This window comes from Mirounga leonina, unplaced genomic scaffold, assembly GCF_011800145.1.
Source record: "Mirounga leonina isolate KUSES-001 unplaced genomic scaffold, KU_Mleo_1.0 Mir_128, whole genome shotgun sequence".
NCBI classification, from domain to species: domain Eukaryota; kingdom Metazoa; phylum Chordata; class Mammalia; order Carnivora; family Phocidae; genus Mirounga; species Mirounga leonina.
In genome coordinates this window covers 13,139,699-13,157,630 of record NW_023270320.1, presented here as the reverse complement: position 1 = coordinate 13,157,630, position 17,932 = coordinate 13,139,699, and the positions used below count along the sequence as shown (strand labels likewise).

The 17,932-nt window shown below is 34.3% G+C and overlaps 1 protein-coding gene across 1 annotated transcript in view; it reads right to left on the bottom strand.

Moving 5' to 3' along the window:
* Positions 1-420: 420 nt before the first annotated feature.
* The window catches only part of TEX15 (testis expressed 15, meiosis and synapsis associated), a 56,837-nt gene continuing 39,325 nt past the window's right edge, over positions 421-17,932 (bottom strand). The window contains exons 6-9 of the mRNA XM_035004079.1: positions 8,828-16,182; positions 7,462-7,520; positions 3,299-4,557; positions 421-754 (exon numbers count right to left, since the gene is read on the bottom strand). Coding sequence (XP_034859970.1) covers positions 717-754; positions 3,299-4,557; positions 7,462-7,520; positions 8,828-16,182 — 8,711 coding nt within the window. The 3' untranslated portion in view covers positions 421-716. The remainder of the gene's footprint in view (positions 755-3,298; positions 4,558-7,461; positions 7,521-8,827; positions 16,183-17,932) is intronic.

Below are 17,932 nucleotides of genomic sequence, written 5' to 3'. Positions count from 1 at the left end.
GTGTACTTTAATTTCAATACAATGATATAAAACTACTTCAAACATAAAAACTTTAAAAATCTACTCTGAACAAACACTGAAAATATACAAACCAAATTCCCTATTAAAACATATTTTTCAAGTAAAAATTAGAAAATATTGAAATTAAAGGAATTTGTCACATCAGATACAGAATTGTAAATTATATGAAATATCAAGAATTATAAAATTATTGGTCTGATTGAACAATCCAAGTAAAAAAAAGTCCTTCTTTAAGTCAAATGGCACAATGCTACCATAAACAATATAAAAAAAATATCAGACAGAAAAATCTTATTTTAAAGATTTTACTACCATTGCTTAACTTTAATCATATTAAATGTTACATTTACTCTCCTTACTCCATTACAATAATCTCAAAAGGATCTTTATATTAACAGCTGTGATGGAAACATTTCAAAATATTGGTAATGTTTCTGATGGATATTGAAAATAGCCTACTACCATTCACTAAAATATTGCATGGAAATAATTTTGGTATTTTGGATGTCAGAAATTGATTTCCAATTGCATTATATGATACACTGTTGCATTTAAACATTTTATAAAGGGCTATATGGTTTCTATTTCCTACCACATTCACATATATTTAAAAATGTAAAAATAAAAAAATTAAGGAAAAAATACTTGGAAAAACTTGTTAAATCCCCTTTATTTCAGTAGACAGAAGACTTTTTTCAATGTCCTGGCTGAAAAGGTTCTTGTTGCCATGGAACTGAAAGAAAACAAACCCACAAAGATTTGAGATAAGTTAATGAGGGAGACTAACAGTACATAATGGTATAGTGGAAGACCTGAATTAAGTTAGAACTAAAAATACTAGAGTTCAAACTGCACATCTGCCCTTTAATAGCCATGGGATCTTAAAAGTTATTTAAGGCTCTCCATGGAGTACTTTCCTTATCTGTAAAAGAACAATAATCTCTACATCTCTCTCAGATATTCTGGGAGAGTTAAATGGAGTAAAGGATGTAATAATGTGCCTCACACACACGGCTCACTTAGCCCCTTCTCTTAGTTCCATTTATGGCGCTGAATACAAGCATCAAGAGCAAAACATCAAAAAATGGGTCAGAGGGATTTTCAGATGTTTAGAAGGATGTAGTTCCTGAAAGCATGAGAGGTGATCTCTATAGATTTGTACTCATGAAAACTAAATGAGGTGCTTATTGCCTCGTAATATTTTTAGAGTTATTTTTGAATAATACAATAGGTAATTGTTTCTTTTCCTTTATTTTCACTTGACTAATATAACCAAGTAGGTTAACAATGAAAATTTTCTGAGAACCAAAGCTGGATTTGATTCCAGAAATATCTTTTTAAGCATCACCAACAGCTTAATTATTAAGAACATGAGAAAGCTCAAACTCTGAGAACCTTTATGAAACAATTACATTCAAGATTTCCTATTTCAGAAATGCAAATTTCTAGTTTAATTCATAGGCTTGCCACATCTACTATGTTTGATGTGTTTATTCTTATAGTAGCAGCAGTGTGTCAAATTAATCACAAAGGAAAAGCATAGTCATATGCTTCCCCACTTCCACTATTTCTTTCTCCTCTCCTCTACTGTTTTTCTTCTGTTTTAGGTAAACAATTTCCAGTCCTGTTTAAACTCATTTGGTGGGCCACGATGGGAAGGGAAAGATACACAGATAATTACAATGCCATATAATACTAACATGCCTTATCATGTGAGAAAGGCACACAAAAAGTTCTATGGAAGTACGAGAGGAATTCTTACATGAGAGAACAGTAAGAAGTTCAATGTGGCTTGAATACAAAGGTGGAAGTGATGGGAGATGAGGCTACATAAACTGTGAAGGACCCTGCATTTCAAGCTAAAGTATCTGAATTTTATCCCATAGGACATAGTGTCAGTGGCAACTCCAATATAGAGGTGCTGTGATCAGATTTTTAAATTAGAAATAGAATTATGCTAACAATCTGCTTCTTATCCAATTAGGACCAATGAATGAATAAATGAACTCAATTTTTTTCTACTTACTAATTTGTAAGAGAATCTATTGGGAAACAACTTTTTATTATTTTTAAAAGTTTATTTACTTTTAGTAGTCTCTACACCCAATGTGGGGCTTGAACTCTCAATCCTGAGATCAACAGTCACATGCTCTTCTAACTGAGCCAGGCAGGTGTTCCAGGAAACGACTTTTTAATTTAGAAAGAAATTCTCTTGCATTTCTCTAAGACCTTAAAAGATCGTTAACTTTACTTACAGTACATATTATCTCTGATGGTTGAATATTGGAGTGTTAATGAATAATTGTAGTTTTTGTTGGATTATTAACAATTGTTCTTAAATTTTGCTATACACTGGTAAATATACATTTCAATTTAATTTTAAAAATCGGTGTTCTAATTGTATTTTACAAATAGAATTGCACTTAAGAGAAAAAATTTCAACTTCTAGTGGCAAGTTACCAAGTTGTTCTTCTCACTTATGCCCAGATATTGTATTAGAATACCAAGAGAAAGGTGGCTTTATCGGATTGAAGTTTCTTTTTCAAACTTGGTTTTTCACTCTATTTTTTTCTCCATTTATCAAAATAATGTATTTTCATAGTAGGAAATCTAGAAAATATTAAAAACTCTCTCCACAATCCCCCAATTTTATTACCCAGAGGCAGACTAGTTAAAATGTTGGTGTATTTCATTTCAGTATTTCTAGGCACTTATTTATTTACACAGGTAAATTTATATGACATAGTTTTAAAAACCGTTATTAAAAACTTATTTAAGGGGTGCCTGGGGGGCTCAGTCGGTTAAGCGTCTGCCTTCGGCTCAGGTCATGATCCCAGAGTCCTGGGATCCAGCCCCGCATCGGGCTCCCTGCTCAGTGGGGAGCCTGCTTCTCCCTCTCCCTCTGCATCTCCCCCTGCTTGTGCTCTCTCTCTCTGTCAAATAAATAAATTTAAAAAATCTTGAAAAAACCCACAAACTTATTTAAACCCTGTGATTGTTGCACTGTATTTTGTGGTATGGATTAACTATAATTTACTTGATTACTTCCCAAAGTTGGGTTTTGTTGAAGGACATATTAGTGATATTACCAATTCTTTTTGTTTCAATCTCTGACAACCAGATATAATTCAATTCTGCCTAAGATTTGAACAATTCTACAAATCTGCACAGAAAAATGACTGCTATAGATCATCACCTGCTATAAGTTTCATTTACATAAATAAAGAGAGAAAAGTAAAAACTCAATAAAGTGAGCACTAAAACTTATAAAACTCACCATAAGTCCAAGGAACTTCTGGAAGTACACCTGAATCAGGAGGGTAAGGGTATACAGCTTGTGGGAATGGTTGATGGGGAGCATACTGTGAAAAAATCGGCTGCTGAAAATTGTAAGAAACAGGCATTTGAGATTGAAAATACCCATTCCCTGGCACAAAGTCATTTGCTTGTGGCTCCCTAGCAAAGTAGCCAAAATATTGAGAGTATAAAAGATTAGAATGTGTATTCTGAACAGTACTTGCAATTGCAGTCAACATCCCAGCAGGAGGTGGCTGTACTTCATATGATGTTATCCCGTGATATGTCTGGGTAAGGGAACTGCCGCTGCTGCTGCTGTAATGATAAACACACCAAGCGTAGTAAGGATATGAAGTTCCAAATGAATGTGCAGAAGAATTATATATTGGGGTACATGCAGACTGTGGAAGTTCATTCCAATATGCAACAGCATTCTGAGTTAGGACTTCTGAATTTTCATTATTCTGTTGTTCAGAAACAGAGTATTCTGCTGTTTGATTTACATTACAGGTTATGTTCCCAGATGCTCCAAGAGGTACAGTACTGGGACTCAAGGTATCCTTCATGTATTTTTCTTTTAACTCAGTTTTTGCAGGCTGTGTTTTATTTACTTGCAGAATAGGAGACCTGTTCTGGATAAATTTGGATTCTGAAGAATTGGTGCATGCAGAATTTTTAATAGATGATTTTAATATTTCATTATCTTGAAGTTCAAAGACAGTGTCATTCATTTCTAAATTGGCAGGGATGTCCCTAACAAAACGGAAAATAGGCTTTGAGAGCACTGATGCATCAGGCAGAGGAGAAGCATCAGCTCCTGGTTTTATGTCTGAGGGAAAAGATTTCTCTGCAGGATTAAGAAATCTCTGTGAAGGCATCTTGTAGTCTTTTGGAAATATGCCATCTACACTTCTTTGTTCACAAATTGCAAAAGAAGAACAATCTTTCTTATCACTCTTTGTTTCAGTAGCACTAAAATTCACATTGCTTTTCTTCATGCTATTTAAGTTTCCCTGTTGTCCAGCGAAGTCTTCCGAAGTATCAGATGCAATATTAGTTAAATCTATTTTGCCCTCTGACTTTGATGTGCAAGTGTCTGTTAAGTTCTTTAAAGGTAATAGTGAGCCAGGAAGTGATCTTTCCACCTCAACCTTTTTTGGAGATACATGGTTTCTTTTCAGATTGTCAGATGAAGTTGGTCCTATTTCACTTTCACTTTCGGGATGAGATCTTGTAGTCCTATTAAGTATAACACATACATAAAAACAACTTTATATAAATGGAGTCCCCAAAACTTAATTATAAACATGTATTTGAAGTTATTTAGGAGAATTCTTAAGATTTACCTTTTCTCTATCAGCAGTATATATGTGTAACTTATTTCCCCAGTTTTATTCCCTTGCTTTGAATTGAGATACTTTCCCTGCTGAATGTGATACACTCCACATTTCAAATGTATTTCCAATATGTTTAGAAATATATACACTGTGGTCAATATTGTAATTATTTTATGCACTGGACATTTCCTAACAGAGGCTTTTAGAAGTAGAAAACTACATCCAATCTTTTACTATAGTTTTGCATTCATACACTTCCAACTTTTTGATGATCTTCTTTACTTGTAAATGGCTATATATAACTGACAAAACTACCAAGCTCTGCCCTGCCCCTGCCAAAAGGTCATCTTATTTTATCAGGAACTACTAAGATATTTTGTCCGTTCAAGGTTGAGAAGAGGAAACACAGACCTCCAAAATATCATGCCAATTTATTATTTATTTATTTGACAGAGAGAGAGACAGAGAGAGAGGGAATACAAGCAAGGGGAGTGGGAAAAGGAGAAGCAGGCTTCCTGTCCCACCGAGTAGGGAGCCAGATGCAGGGCTCAATCCCACGACCCTGGGATCATGACCTGGGCCGAAAGCAGACGCTTAATGACTGAGCCACCCTATCATGCCAATTTAATATCCTTGACATTTCTACCTAAATTTAGAGAGTCTCAACCAGGCTGAAGGAAGCATCCACTATGGAAATGTCTAGAGCCAGAGAGTTAAAGGTCTCCAGGATGATTATATTTTTTGGTGTCTCATCAAATTCTTTAAATTACAAGTGGAAAAGAACATGTTGAAAAGAAAAAAAGTAATCACTCCTCCCCAGGCAAGAGATACTAATCTTTGGCCTGGAATTTGTAAATATTTAGTTTCAACTCTAAAAGCCCTGTATTTTCCTTAATCCAGCCTCTCTAAAAGGCATTTCAAACTTTTTTTTAAATTAAAGATCTTATTTATTTGAGAGAGAGAGTGAGAGAGAGAGAGATGAGAGAGCACACAGAGGGAGAAACAGGCTCCCCACTGAGCAGGGAGCCTGACACAGGAGTCCATCTTGGGACCCCAGGATCATGACCCAAGCCGAAGGCAGACTCCTAACTGACTGAGCCACCCAGGCGCCCCTCTAAAAGGCATTTTAGTGACAATCAACATCATCATCATCCAATCCTGTACAATACTTTGACATTTTGCAGAAAGTACAATTTTGACTCTATCACATTTCCAATGATGTTTCAGTGATGTCTCAACCCTACACATTGGCAGCTGCCTGTAGGGTCACTCTTTTATGCATTCTCTTAGAGAATATTCTTCCATGTACCCTGTATTGATCTTATATTTGGATTCATTCTCCTGCTATGTGAGCAGGAAAGTTTGATTCTTTGAGTAGCAAATACCACCTATATTTAGTTACCAAAACTAAGATGATTATAGAACTGGTTTATGTTATCCCTTTAAAAGCCTATTCATCTTGGTGCAACTAACACAACTATTCAGAGTCTAGAAAAGGATTTTAGAAATGCGGTAAATAAAATGTATAATTAAAGCAGCAGAACCAAGTAAGACAGAAATGAGAATGCTCATCTTTTTTTTCTATATTACCCATTTTCTTTCATAAAATGGAAAAAAAATTGGACAAAATGAAGCTTGTCATAAATTGAAAATCTTAGAGAGCTGAATGAAATGAGATGGTCAAAATGTCCAGTGGTGCCACTTCATGTCAGAATGAAAAAATACAAACCATGTCGGAAGTTTTTCATAAAAATAATTCAGTTTAAAGAACTAGCCTTTAGGGGCGCCTGGGTGGCTCAGTTGGTTAAGCGACTGCCTTCGGCTCAGGTCATGATCCTGGAGTCCCGGGATCGAGTCCCATATCGGGCTCCTTGCTCGGCAGGGGGTCTGCTTCTCCCTCTGACCCTCCCCCCTCTCATGTGCTCTCTCTCTTCACATTCTATCTCTCAAATAAATAAATAAAAAATCTTAAAAAAAAATTAAAAAAAAAAAAAGAACTAGCCTTTAGTTTGAAATCATGTTCCTCCTATATCATGCTGTTAAACATCCTTTTATGAAACTGTAGTATATTTATAATATATGGATGTTGATGAATAAGTCCCCATTTAGTAATATAAGTTAGCAATTTTTTTTTTTTTTTTAAGATTTTACTTATTTGACAGAGACACAGCGAGAGAGGGAACACAAGCAGGGGGAGTGGGAGAGGGAGAAGCAGGCTTCCCGCTGAGCAGGGAGCCTGATGCAGGGCTCAATCCCAGCACCCTGGGATCATGACCTGAGCCGAAGGCAGATGCTTAACGACTGAGCCACCCAGGTGCCCCAAGTTAGCAATTTCTATCTTTTTAACCAATTTTGAAATCTGACTGGTCTATAGTACCAAGTTTAAAAAAGCTCAATCTAATCACTTGTCATATTATCTCCTTTTTAGCAAACCACTTTACTAATCCCCATGAATTCTTTAAGCAATGTCTGTCAAATATGAATTTTACTTTATTCTATAAAACATCACTATTCTCTAACTTACTACTACTTCTACCACTACTTAGAATCTCCTTACCCTTTAAATCACTGAGAAAACACATTTTACAGGATTATACCTTCAATACTTACAGAACGAAGTTCAAATTCCTTAAACCTTAAAGCACTGCATAATCTGAAACCTTATTCTCCCTCTTAACCTTTTTCTTGTCCTCTAAATTACATGTATGATCCAACAGAGGTATATAAATAAATGTTAGTATTGTTCCTTAATATGTGCTTAATTTTGTTTAGTTTGCCTTCAGATAGGGCTGATGGCAACTCTTACCTTGGATGCTCGAATGTTGCCTCTTCTCTGTTGATTTTTGTGACATCTTTCATGTCAACCTATGTTTAAAAGTTACAAAGAAAACCTACATTGGTAATGGTATAAAATACAATATAAATATTATTTTCACATCAGATACAATTGCTTGTTGTGTCATCATCTAAAATGCTCGGTCTAAAACTACATTCATTGGGCGCCTGGGTGGCTCGGTGGTATTTAAGTATTATCCTCATTTTACTCTTGATGTGGCGTACACAACTTGTATTCTTATTGGAAGTATGCTTACAAACTGGTTGTTTAGTAAGCATTTTTCTATAAACAGTGAAATAAATGATTGGTTTCCTGGTCTCCAGAACTAGTTTAACTAACAAATGCAATTACAGTAACCCAAGAAAAAATTCCTACTTTTCATTTTGCATATAGGATTCTCTTTACTTCTGAACTGAGAAATTCTCAAAAAATTTTAAGAGAAGGCTCTGAGAGTAGGTTGTTAGGTTAGTATGGGCTCTGGAGCTAGACTCCCTTGGTTTTACATCTGGGCTCACCCATTTACTAACTCTGTGACCCTGGGAAAGTTATTTAACCTTTCTATACTGTTTTATACCTTTAAATAAGATAATAATTGTACCTACATCATAAAGATTTTGTGAAAGATCAAGAAGTTAATATTTGTGCAATCATTAGAACAGTGCCGGGTACAAAATAAATGTTTTCTATAATTTGTTAAATAAAATGTGTTTATGTAGGACTTCTTGTAACTCCTTCATAATCATCTATTTAAAAATATCTGTCCTATTTTTCCATGTGGATGATAATGGTCAAGAACACAGGCTCCATTAGCCAGTTTTTAATATTCACTACATTAAGTATAGTCTTATTATATAGAAGCTACTTAATAAATTACTAACTTACATTCACATAAATTGGACTACCCCTTAAGAAGTTATATAAATTTATATCCTTCCAAGAAATATCTTCTAAATTAAATAATTTTTAGTTTAAAAGTAGACATTTGCAAGGTGTTTCTCATACATAGACTATCATGATTCTATATATGAGAATATATAGAATTCCTATTATCTAAAATATAGATAATAGGAACTATTTAATCCAATTCTTTTTTTTTAAAGTAAGCTCTACATGCATCGTGGGGCTTAAACTCATGACCCTGAAATCAAGAGCTGCATGCTCCACTGACTAAGCCAGCCAGGTACCCCCCAATCCAATTCTTTAGTTAGTAAATTCATTTTGCAAGGCAATATTCAAAGCATTCTCAATTTTTACCAATCTGCAAACTACCTGTTTGAAGAGCAGACTTGTTCTCAAAAGTAATACTTACATAGGTTTTGTTTCAAACATTTGTTACCTTTTGTTTTTTACAGCTGGAAACAGTAGTGTTTTCCTCTTGTTCCTGAGAGTCTTCACATTTGTCTACAGTGATAGATCGTTTTTTAGAGGAATTTGAAACATTTTTCATTATGCACTCTGAAATTGAGGGCACCTTCATAAAAGTACTAGATTTATTGATACTCTTCCTAGGTTTTACATGCATATTCATTTTTTCTTTTCTCTTCAGTTGGAAAGTCTTTCTGTTATGTAGCATTTGGCACAGAATAAAGGAAATGGTTAATTCGGCATTTTCAGCACATATTATCTTCATATGTTCAATAGTTTTCATGACTTTCATAATATGAGCCATTTTCCCTAAATCTTTCTGAGGGGCAGCCATTGTATTTTTGAGCAGTGTAGAAAACTGATTGTAGTTGTATTCTAACTCTGTCATAGTGCTTCCATAATTTATGGATGCTATATACGGCACAAAGTCAATATATGTAGAAATGGAATACTCAGACTTCTTTATAAGTTTTTTTATTTCGGAAAGTTCTTCAAGTTCTCTTGAGAGCAAATGAAGAGCATATGAGCAATTAACTGCTTCACTATATTTGTAAATAATATCCAGATCTTTCTTAAGTTCAGAAATAGCAGTCTCTATGACCTTCCAAAGGCAATCTGTTGAGTTATCTTTAAGAAATGAAAAAGGAGCCATTTTTTCTTGGCAGCAAACCAGGTCAGGAAGAAGTGACAAATCAAACCAAAGCATACCTCGAAACCTCTGTTTGTCTAGTTTCTTTGCCATTGTGTTTTTAAGAAAGTGAACGGTTTCTGAAAGCATGACAATTTCAATATAGGTTTCAATGGCTGCAGGTTTTAAAATTATGGCCCCATGGTTGTGGTTTCTCACCATGTCCAAAACATTTTCTTCCGTGATAAAAATATTATCTATGTTCTCTTCTTGAAGCATCTGAAAATATTTTTTTAAAATTTCTAGGTGTTCAGTACATCTCAAAGTGAGTTCCTGTAATTTCTTAGAGTCTGCAAATTCAGCCTGATCCAATATTTCACTAATACAACAGATATCTGGGTGTGAAAGCAAAGTACTGTTAAACCTACAGTCTTCTATGTTAACTGTAGCTTTGTTTATTAGATCATCTGTATCATCAGTATTCTCAAGCCCAATACTGGAAATTTGTTCACTGCTTAAATCTTTAGACAGCATATCATATATCTTTTTCAACTTAGAAAAAGCATACTGATTCATTTTGAGTGGCATTTCTTTATCCTTCTTTCCTGAGTATTTTTTGCTGAAAGACTGTCTCCTCTCTTTCCAAACAAGACTTTTTGCAGCATCAAAAAAGATATGTTCCAGGCCATAAAGAGATATTTTAATACTTACTGCCTCACTGTTCTTAATAAAATTAACTTTTGAGGAGATCATTTCTATGATAATCCATAAATGGTCTTCTTTTCCTGGATAGGAATCAACTTTAGGAGAGTCCCCATACATACCAATCAGCTTTAAAGTACTTTTTCTTAAGGTTTCTAGGTCTCCCAAACTATCTCCAAAGTTAACTCCACAGGTAAATGGAACAGAAAGAGAAAAGTCAAAGCAATCAGAACAACGTTTCATTATTGCTTCACACTCATTAATCTGTCGTTTGCATTTTAAGAATGCATAGTATGAATTGTTTTCCCTTTTGGTTTCTTCAAACAATTCAATTAATTGATCATGATAGTTTTGCAACTCACAGAACGCATTATATTTTAACCTTCCTTGAAAAGCAGGATAGAAATTGGATTGTTGTTGAAATCCACGTGGTCTACTGAGCAGCTCACCATACAATGTTTCATCATACCAAAGCAAGCTTCGGAATGTTGGTTCACCTCCTAAGAGCCTTTTTTTGTTTTCAATGAATTGAATAGTTTCCATTATCATTTGGAGTTCTACCAAGGAGTCAACAGCACATGGTTTTAATTTGTGTTTGCAATTATTCCACAGGTGTTGTTCTACCAATAGTTCTCTTGAAATCAGAATTTGTTCATGAGAACATTCCTGTTTTCTTTCAAAAGCTTCAAGAAATAAAGGGAGAATATTTTGACAAGCCTTAGTTTCTTCCTGTAGAATCCGCAAAGATGATGTTTCATCTGCCCTTCTCAAAATCTGAGCTAGCCTAGCTATAAGAGCTGAATGATTAGCTGAGCAATGTTTTTCTTTTAATCCATTAATGTTTGCTGTAGGCTTCTCCTGAGGAGTAGAGGCTTCAGAGGTTTGAGAGTGCATATGTAAAACAGGCCTATGATTCACTCCTATAATGCCTGGTTGGGAATTACAGGCTATTTCTGAATGCAATGCAGAGTCAGAGTCAGAGTTATTATTAACTTTAACTCCCCCTTCTTTCTCTCTTTTGCTAAGATGATTAGAAACTGGGTTATTCAAAGAGACTGCCTCAGTAATATCTTCAATGCTTGGATGAGAATCAATCACATTATTTTTAATTCTTTTCTCACTTAAGTAGGAGGATTCTTCTAAGATCTTATTCTTTTGATTTTTGTTCTCAGTAGCAATGGATCCTTCAGTCATGCTTTTTTTGTGAAGTGAATCTTTTGCTTTTTCTGCTTGTTTAACTTTCCACATTTTTCTGTCCTGAATGTCTTTCTTTGCCATATATTTTTTTGAAGAACCCTTTATATTATCTTTTATGAGCAAAGAACTATCATTGGAAAATAGATTCTTCATTGCATTTTTCCTACAGCTTTTACTTTCTTCAGTTACTAATTTGAGACCCAACTCAGAATTCTCAAGAACATTTGATTCATTTGTATCTATACAGAAGCAATTACTTGAAGAGCATTGTTCTGCTTTTAGAAGTTCCCTTCCACCACATCCTGGCTGACAGTGTGGTACATTGGTGGATGTTGCAAAAGAATCTACAGAAAAAGTTCTCTGTTTATCCAAATAAGATTTTGAAGATTCTCCTTCACTATCTGTTATTGGAGTGGTTGGTAACCATTGAGGAACACTGTTATACTTTTTGTGGGTTATCAGAGTTGGATTTAATGGGTCCATAAGGATGTCTCCTGAAATAATGCCTGGTTTGGAGCTCTGAATGGGAGCTGTCCATTCTTCTATAGGACAATTTACTTCCAGGTTTCTTTTATAACCAGATAAAATAAGGTTATCCGGTTTATAGATATCAACATTTAAAAAGTGCTTCACATTTGATTCTAAAACTGAAATAACTATGTCAGTTTTTACCTTTGTGTGCGTTATACAAGTTGCATCATAATTTTTGTCTCTGCTAAAACTTACGTTGTTTTCTTTTATGCAAGATATCGAATTACTCTTATTTATTATTTTATTAGTCTCAGAATTACTTTCTTTCATTGCATCCTTAATTTTATTATTTGCTGAATGGTTCTCAGGCTTTTCGTATTTACTAATGTTAGATAAAAAGTTTGTGCCAATTTGATTTTCTTTTTTAGTTAGTTTCTCATCTGGGCAGGATGGGGAAAACAGACACCCAGTTTTTCCAGAAAATGGCCGAAGTTCTGATGATCTTAGACTTTTCATACTACTCTTGTTAAAAGCTGAAGGACTTGTACTTTGGGCTGTAGAGCACAGGGCTAACTGTGATTCAGGATACTCTTGATCACAAAATTCTCTCACATGAATAGTGGTATGACTTCTGGAGACACTGCTGGCCCTATTTTTCTTAGAAAGGCACTCTGTGATTCTCTCTCTCCTTGCTTTGTAAGACTTGTGCTTTGATACGTGAGTTAATGATTTATCCACTTCAAATCCCAAAGCTCTTTTCTCTCCTAGCTTGTCATATTTTCTTTTTGACAAAAAATGTTTAGTGGAATAATATCTTCTTTCAGACACAGAGCTATAACCTTGAAGGTCACAACTTTCCCAGAAATTATTGCATATTATTGCATATGATTTTGGTAATGGGCCCTTCCTTTTTTCTCCTACTTTAGCTATAAGTTGCAAAGACGTGTGAACTTTCCTATGAGCTTTTTTTAAGTGAAGAACGGCTCTGTCAAGTTTTCTGGAAAGGCGTTTGCTTTTGCATAAAGATGCTTCACTATTTAGAATATCTAGGACACTCCTAATGTGTTTTTCTGACTTCGAAAAGGTTTTAATTCGTCCTTGGGATAATGAAGAAAAACATTCAGATGAGTCTTGACTGGTTAGCCTCCTCTTCTTTCCATAAATTTCATGATGTCTTAAATCCTTATGTGGCGTGTTCTCAACCCTAAAAGGTATATTTGGTTTTCTTTTGCTAATTCTTGATTCTGTGTCCTTTTTACGTCTAGTATTGTTACCATCAGTTTTTGACTTTGTCAAGGAACAACTTCTTTCATTATTTAATGCTGTGACATTAGAGGGTTCAGTAAGCAAAGGTCCACTGTTTTGTTTTTCAGAAGCATGATTCCCTTGTGTATTATGATTCACGTCAAGAGAAAGTGAGATTTCAGATTTACTCACTAGTCCTGATTCTGGCCTTGTATTACCAAATTCATCTTCACATGGAGAATGTGAATTTTCACCAGAACACTGGGAATACATTTCAAATCCTGGCACTTCCCCCTCATCTATTTCTGGTTCTGTGGCTTTAGTTATGTTTTTGCAAAAATTATCTTTCAATGCAGGGGATTCAAAAGTGGGACTGAATCCTGGCATAAATGTATTAGTGATTTTCACTTGTAAATCTGGAAGTAAAATTGGATTGAAGAGCTCTGCTTTGTCTTTTTGTGGAGAGGAATAAAAACAATTACTTTCCTCAGAGTAATGTTGATCATTATTCTCCCTTCCTCTGGAGCTTTTCAAAACTTCCCTCTCCCCATTACTGCCTCCCAACAGACCTTCCCAATCAATACGAGACTTTAGAGCCTCATATGAGGCCTCAAATTCTTCATACAGAACATTTCTATGGCCAGGAGTATCTTGTTGAATTAGAAAAACATCATCACACTGTTCCGATCCCACTTCAATATTATTTTCCAATTCAAAACTATGAAGAACTGAGCTGTCACTTACTGACTGATGAAATGAGTCATGTAATTTATTGTTATCCATATCCATTTCATGATCAGAAACCTTATGTTTTACTAACAAACCAAAATCTAGACTCTCAGAAGAACAAGTTTCTTTAATCTGGTATCTTTGGTGATCTTCATGATTTGTGCCTAATGTAGGCGGCATATTATCAGCTATCTGTACTGCAGCATTTGAGGCTACATGCACTGAAGATGCTGCAATTTTGGGAAATGCTGTGGAAGCCAAATGCTCTACACTTCTACCTGTATTTTGAGTATCTTTTTGTTTTATGGCAGTGATAGTATCTTCATTTTCTAAAAATGTAGTTTCTGTTGATATATATCTTTTCCGCCAAGTCAAATTAAATGTACAAAATTCTTCAGAACTCAGAATTTCTACATTGTTGTAATTTTTGTTCTCCCTTCTTTCATCTATATTGGCATAATTTTTGTTTGTATTAAAACCCTGCTTCTCATCTTCATATATATCTACTCTGTTTTCTGTAGACAAAGCAACGTCTTCCTCTTTAACCCCATTTTCATTTTCTTTATCATTATCTCCTTGTTCTTTGAGATCAATATTCAGGTGTGTATCATTGTACAACTCTGCACTACAGAATAGAGTATGACCTTGACCTTTATCAGCATTTTGAAAAGTTTCTCTGCAGTCTCTCTGCATGTTCTCCAATGACACTGGATCATTCTCATTTTTCCTATGGACACATATATGTTCTCCAGCTATGCTGCAATCTGAATTGTCACGAGTTGTTTCAATGTCATGAGATGAAATAACTCTATCAATTGGCAGTTCTTCGGCCTGGGGAATGTCATTTGCTTCTTGGAAAGCATTAGTCATAATGCTAACACAGTTTTGATTTGGTTTTTCCAATTTTAGTTCCATTAGTTTTTGAGAAATTGCAAAACTTGTATGAATGTTATTTTCATACTCCAAAGAGGGTTGAGGATGCTTTTGTGAAATCTCCACTCTTGGAGTAAGATTGCTTTGTAATTCCAATGCTAGATGATCTAGCTCGTATTTATCCTTTGTGGTAGATGCAGAAGATTTTGGGATTTCTAATTCTTGGGTAATTGATATTTGATCACAATTTTTTCCAAAAGAATACAGACTCTCATTCTCTTTGTATTCTTGGTACAAAGAAATGTAATTATCTATTGGACTGATTTTTGCTTCATTAGTAAAATCAATTTCTTTCCACAAAATTTGCTTTTCTCCATGTTCGGAATTATCTTCTGGGCCAGTGAAGTCTCTCACTTTTCCAATATTTTGAATGTACCCATGTATGCTTTCTTTCCTTTGGAGAGGAAAAACTGTAGACATTTGCTGACCAGTCTGATATACAGTTTCTAAATTAGAAGACCATGATTCTTGAGAAATGTGACTACTATATCCTTTTGTACAAGTATTCACTGATTCATAAGAGTTATGTGGTTCACCTTTTTCTTCAGTTAAAAGTGGGATGTTGCTTCTCTGTTGGGATCTCTGGACTTCTTCCTCACTGTGTTTTTGGTTCTCAACTTCTGAAACTACATTGGACAAACACATTGGAAAGGAAAAATTGTCTTGGCCTTTACACTGTCCTGCCATGGTAATTTTATTGGGAGTTGTATAATCATTGTTTTTAGAGCCCAAGTCGTGAGCCTGTGACTGTGAATCATCAAAAGAAATTTTGAAGCAAGGGGCGTCCGAACAATTAGTAAGAATAGAATGATCACCAGGCACAACTTCAGATGAGGAGGCAGAATTATTTGGCTTAGATGGTAGGTTTATTTCTGAATTAAAATCTAAACTCTTCTCAAGTGGCAAAATCTCATTTAAGCCTGCAATATTATTATGTTTTCCTATGCTTTCTTCTCTCCTCATCAGTCTTGGGTCTTTAATGAGTTTTGAAGTAATAACTGTGCTTGAGCCAGTATTGTTATGAAGGGGAAAAGCAGCAGAAACACCACTTAAAACATTTTTAAGCTGTGTCAAATTTAACATGAGGTCCCCATTAACACTTTTTCTGGTATCACTGGGAAAAAATGAAGGACGTGAATCATATATATGTACTTGAGAAGTGTCTCTACATTCTGCTAAATTGTGCTCCATCTGTCCACTGTATGTTTCATGTACAGAAATGTTTCCATTTTGCACATTTCCATAGGAATTAGAAATATTTGCATTGGAAGGATTTATCTCTGAATTTAGGGCCCTGCAAGAACAGTTTTCCTGAACAAATGGATCTACAGGTTTCCTGAAATGCTCAAAGATGACAGTAGCATCTTTTCCTTTTCCAATTCTTTTGGCCACTGTACAGTTATTCAGAGAGCACGTTCTTTCTGTGGAAATAATAAAAAAAATAAGAAAAAATAGGAAGGAAAAGGGTTTCTACATTGAACTCTTAATATAAGTAAGCTATGTCACAACTGGTTTTAACTGAAAGTTCATTATGATTATGATTAAAGTAGGTCTCATCAGAAAAAGGAGAGAAGAGGATGAGTGATAAACCAATAAAATAGAAATGATGCAACATGGAACTCTGTCCTGGACCCCTTAATAAAAAAAGTATTTACCATAAAAATCTGAATTCTGACAAATACAAAGAAAGAGAAAAATTAAAAAGGATTAAAAGCATGTTGCTGAAAAACAAGATATTTCTTATATTAATCTCCTATATTCATATACTTAATAACAGAATCTACATATTAATAGGCAAAAGTGTTTCCCTTTTATCTACTGTTACTTTGCTTCTTTTCTCTTTGTCAGGAGACAACAAAAACAGAAAGAAAAGGGGAATGAGTGGGGAAACAGAGGAGAAAAGTACAAAAGGTTCCATAGAATCCTTCTCAGGAGCAAAGCAAAGCACTACCCTTGCTCCATAGTGAAGTAAGTATTCCTGCAAATAATATATATAAATAAAAATCTGGAAAATGAAAACAAATTTTCTTTTATAATTTATAGGAATTTATTCCTACAATTTCATAAAGAACTAAATGTAATAACAAAGGAACTTATAAAAAATGTGTGTTTACCAAATAAAATGTTCACAAAACATTCATAGGTAATACCAAAAAATATCTTTATTAAAACATATTAATGATGAGAAATCGATGGTGAGATTTATGCCGTGTATGAAACTATAATCATATTATTGGGATGTACCATGAGATTCTTTATCACAATATTTTGAAAGATAGCTTTGTTGAAGACCTCCTAATTTTATAGCCACATGTAATTATACTTTTTAATTATAGTAAGCTATAGTGGTAATATGACCATAATAGAGATGTAGTTCTTGAGAGTAGGAGATGCAGTGGACAGACAAAAAATGGTGGATCCCTATACAACTTATAGCAAAATAAAACTCATTGAAAAAAAAAAACCATAAAAGTATTAGAAGAAAAGATGGAGAGATAGTTTTATAATCCTGAGATAGAAACTAAGTACTTTTAAGATAAATAACTGGATACAAGAAAGCCAGAAATTAAAAAATGATGTCAATTAAATGTAAATTAAATACCTTAACAGGTCAAAACTCATGATAAACAAAACTTGGACAAACTGGTGAAAAGTATTTTCTGAATTAGCAGGCTTAGTGCATAATTACACGTATGTTAGCGTACATAAAGAGTATATAGACATCTTCAAAATATTAATATATGAACAAGAAAATCACAAAAATTGTGAACACAAAAAGATGTCCAACTCCACTAAATAAATAGTAAGAGTTGTATTAAAAAACTGCTTAGATTGGCAAAGACTCTGAAGGATATCCTGAAGATGTAAGCACTCATACTCTTCATGGGAGTATAAACTGGTACTAATTTCCTGGAAAGTAAATCTATAGTTTTCAGCAAAATGTAATGTATAATCATCTATACCCAGTAAATCTACTTTTATGCAAGGATTTTTAGTACAATAGTCCAAGACTGCTAAAAGCTAGAAACCTAACTATCAGTATGAGACTGGTTAAGATTTCAAGGTATACTATGATGCTATAGTAATCAAAATAGTATGTTACTGGCACAAAAAGACAAAACCTTCCAGCTATAAAATGAGCAAGTCATGGGAATAAAAGGCATAGCATAC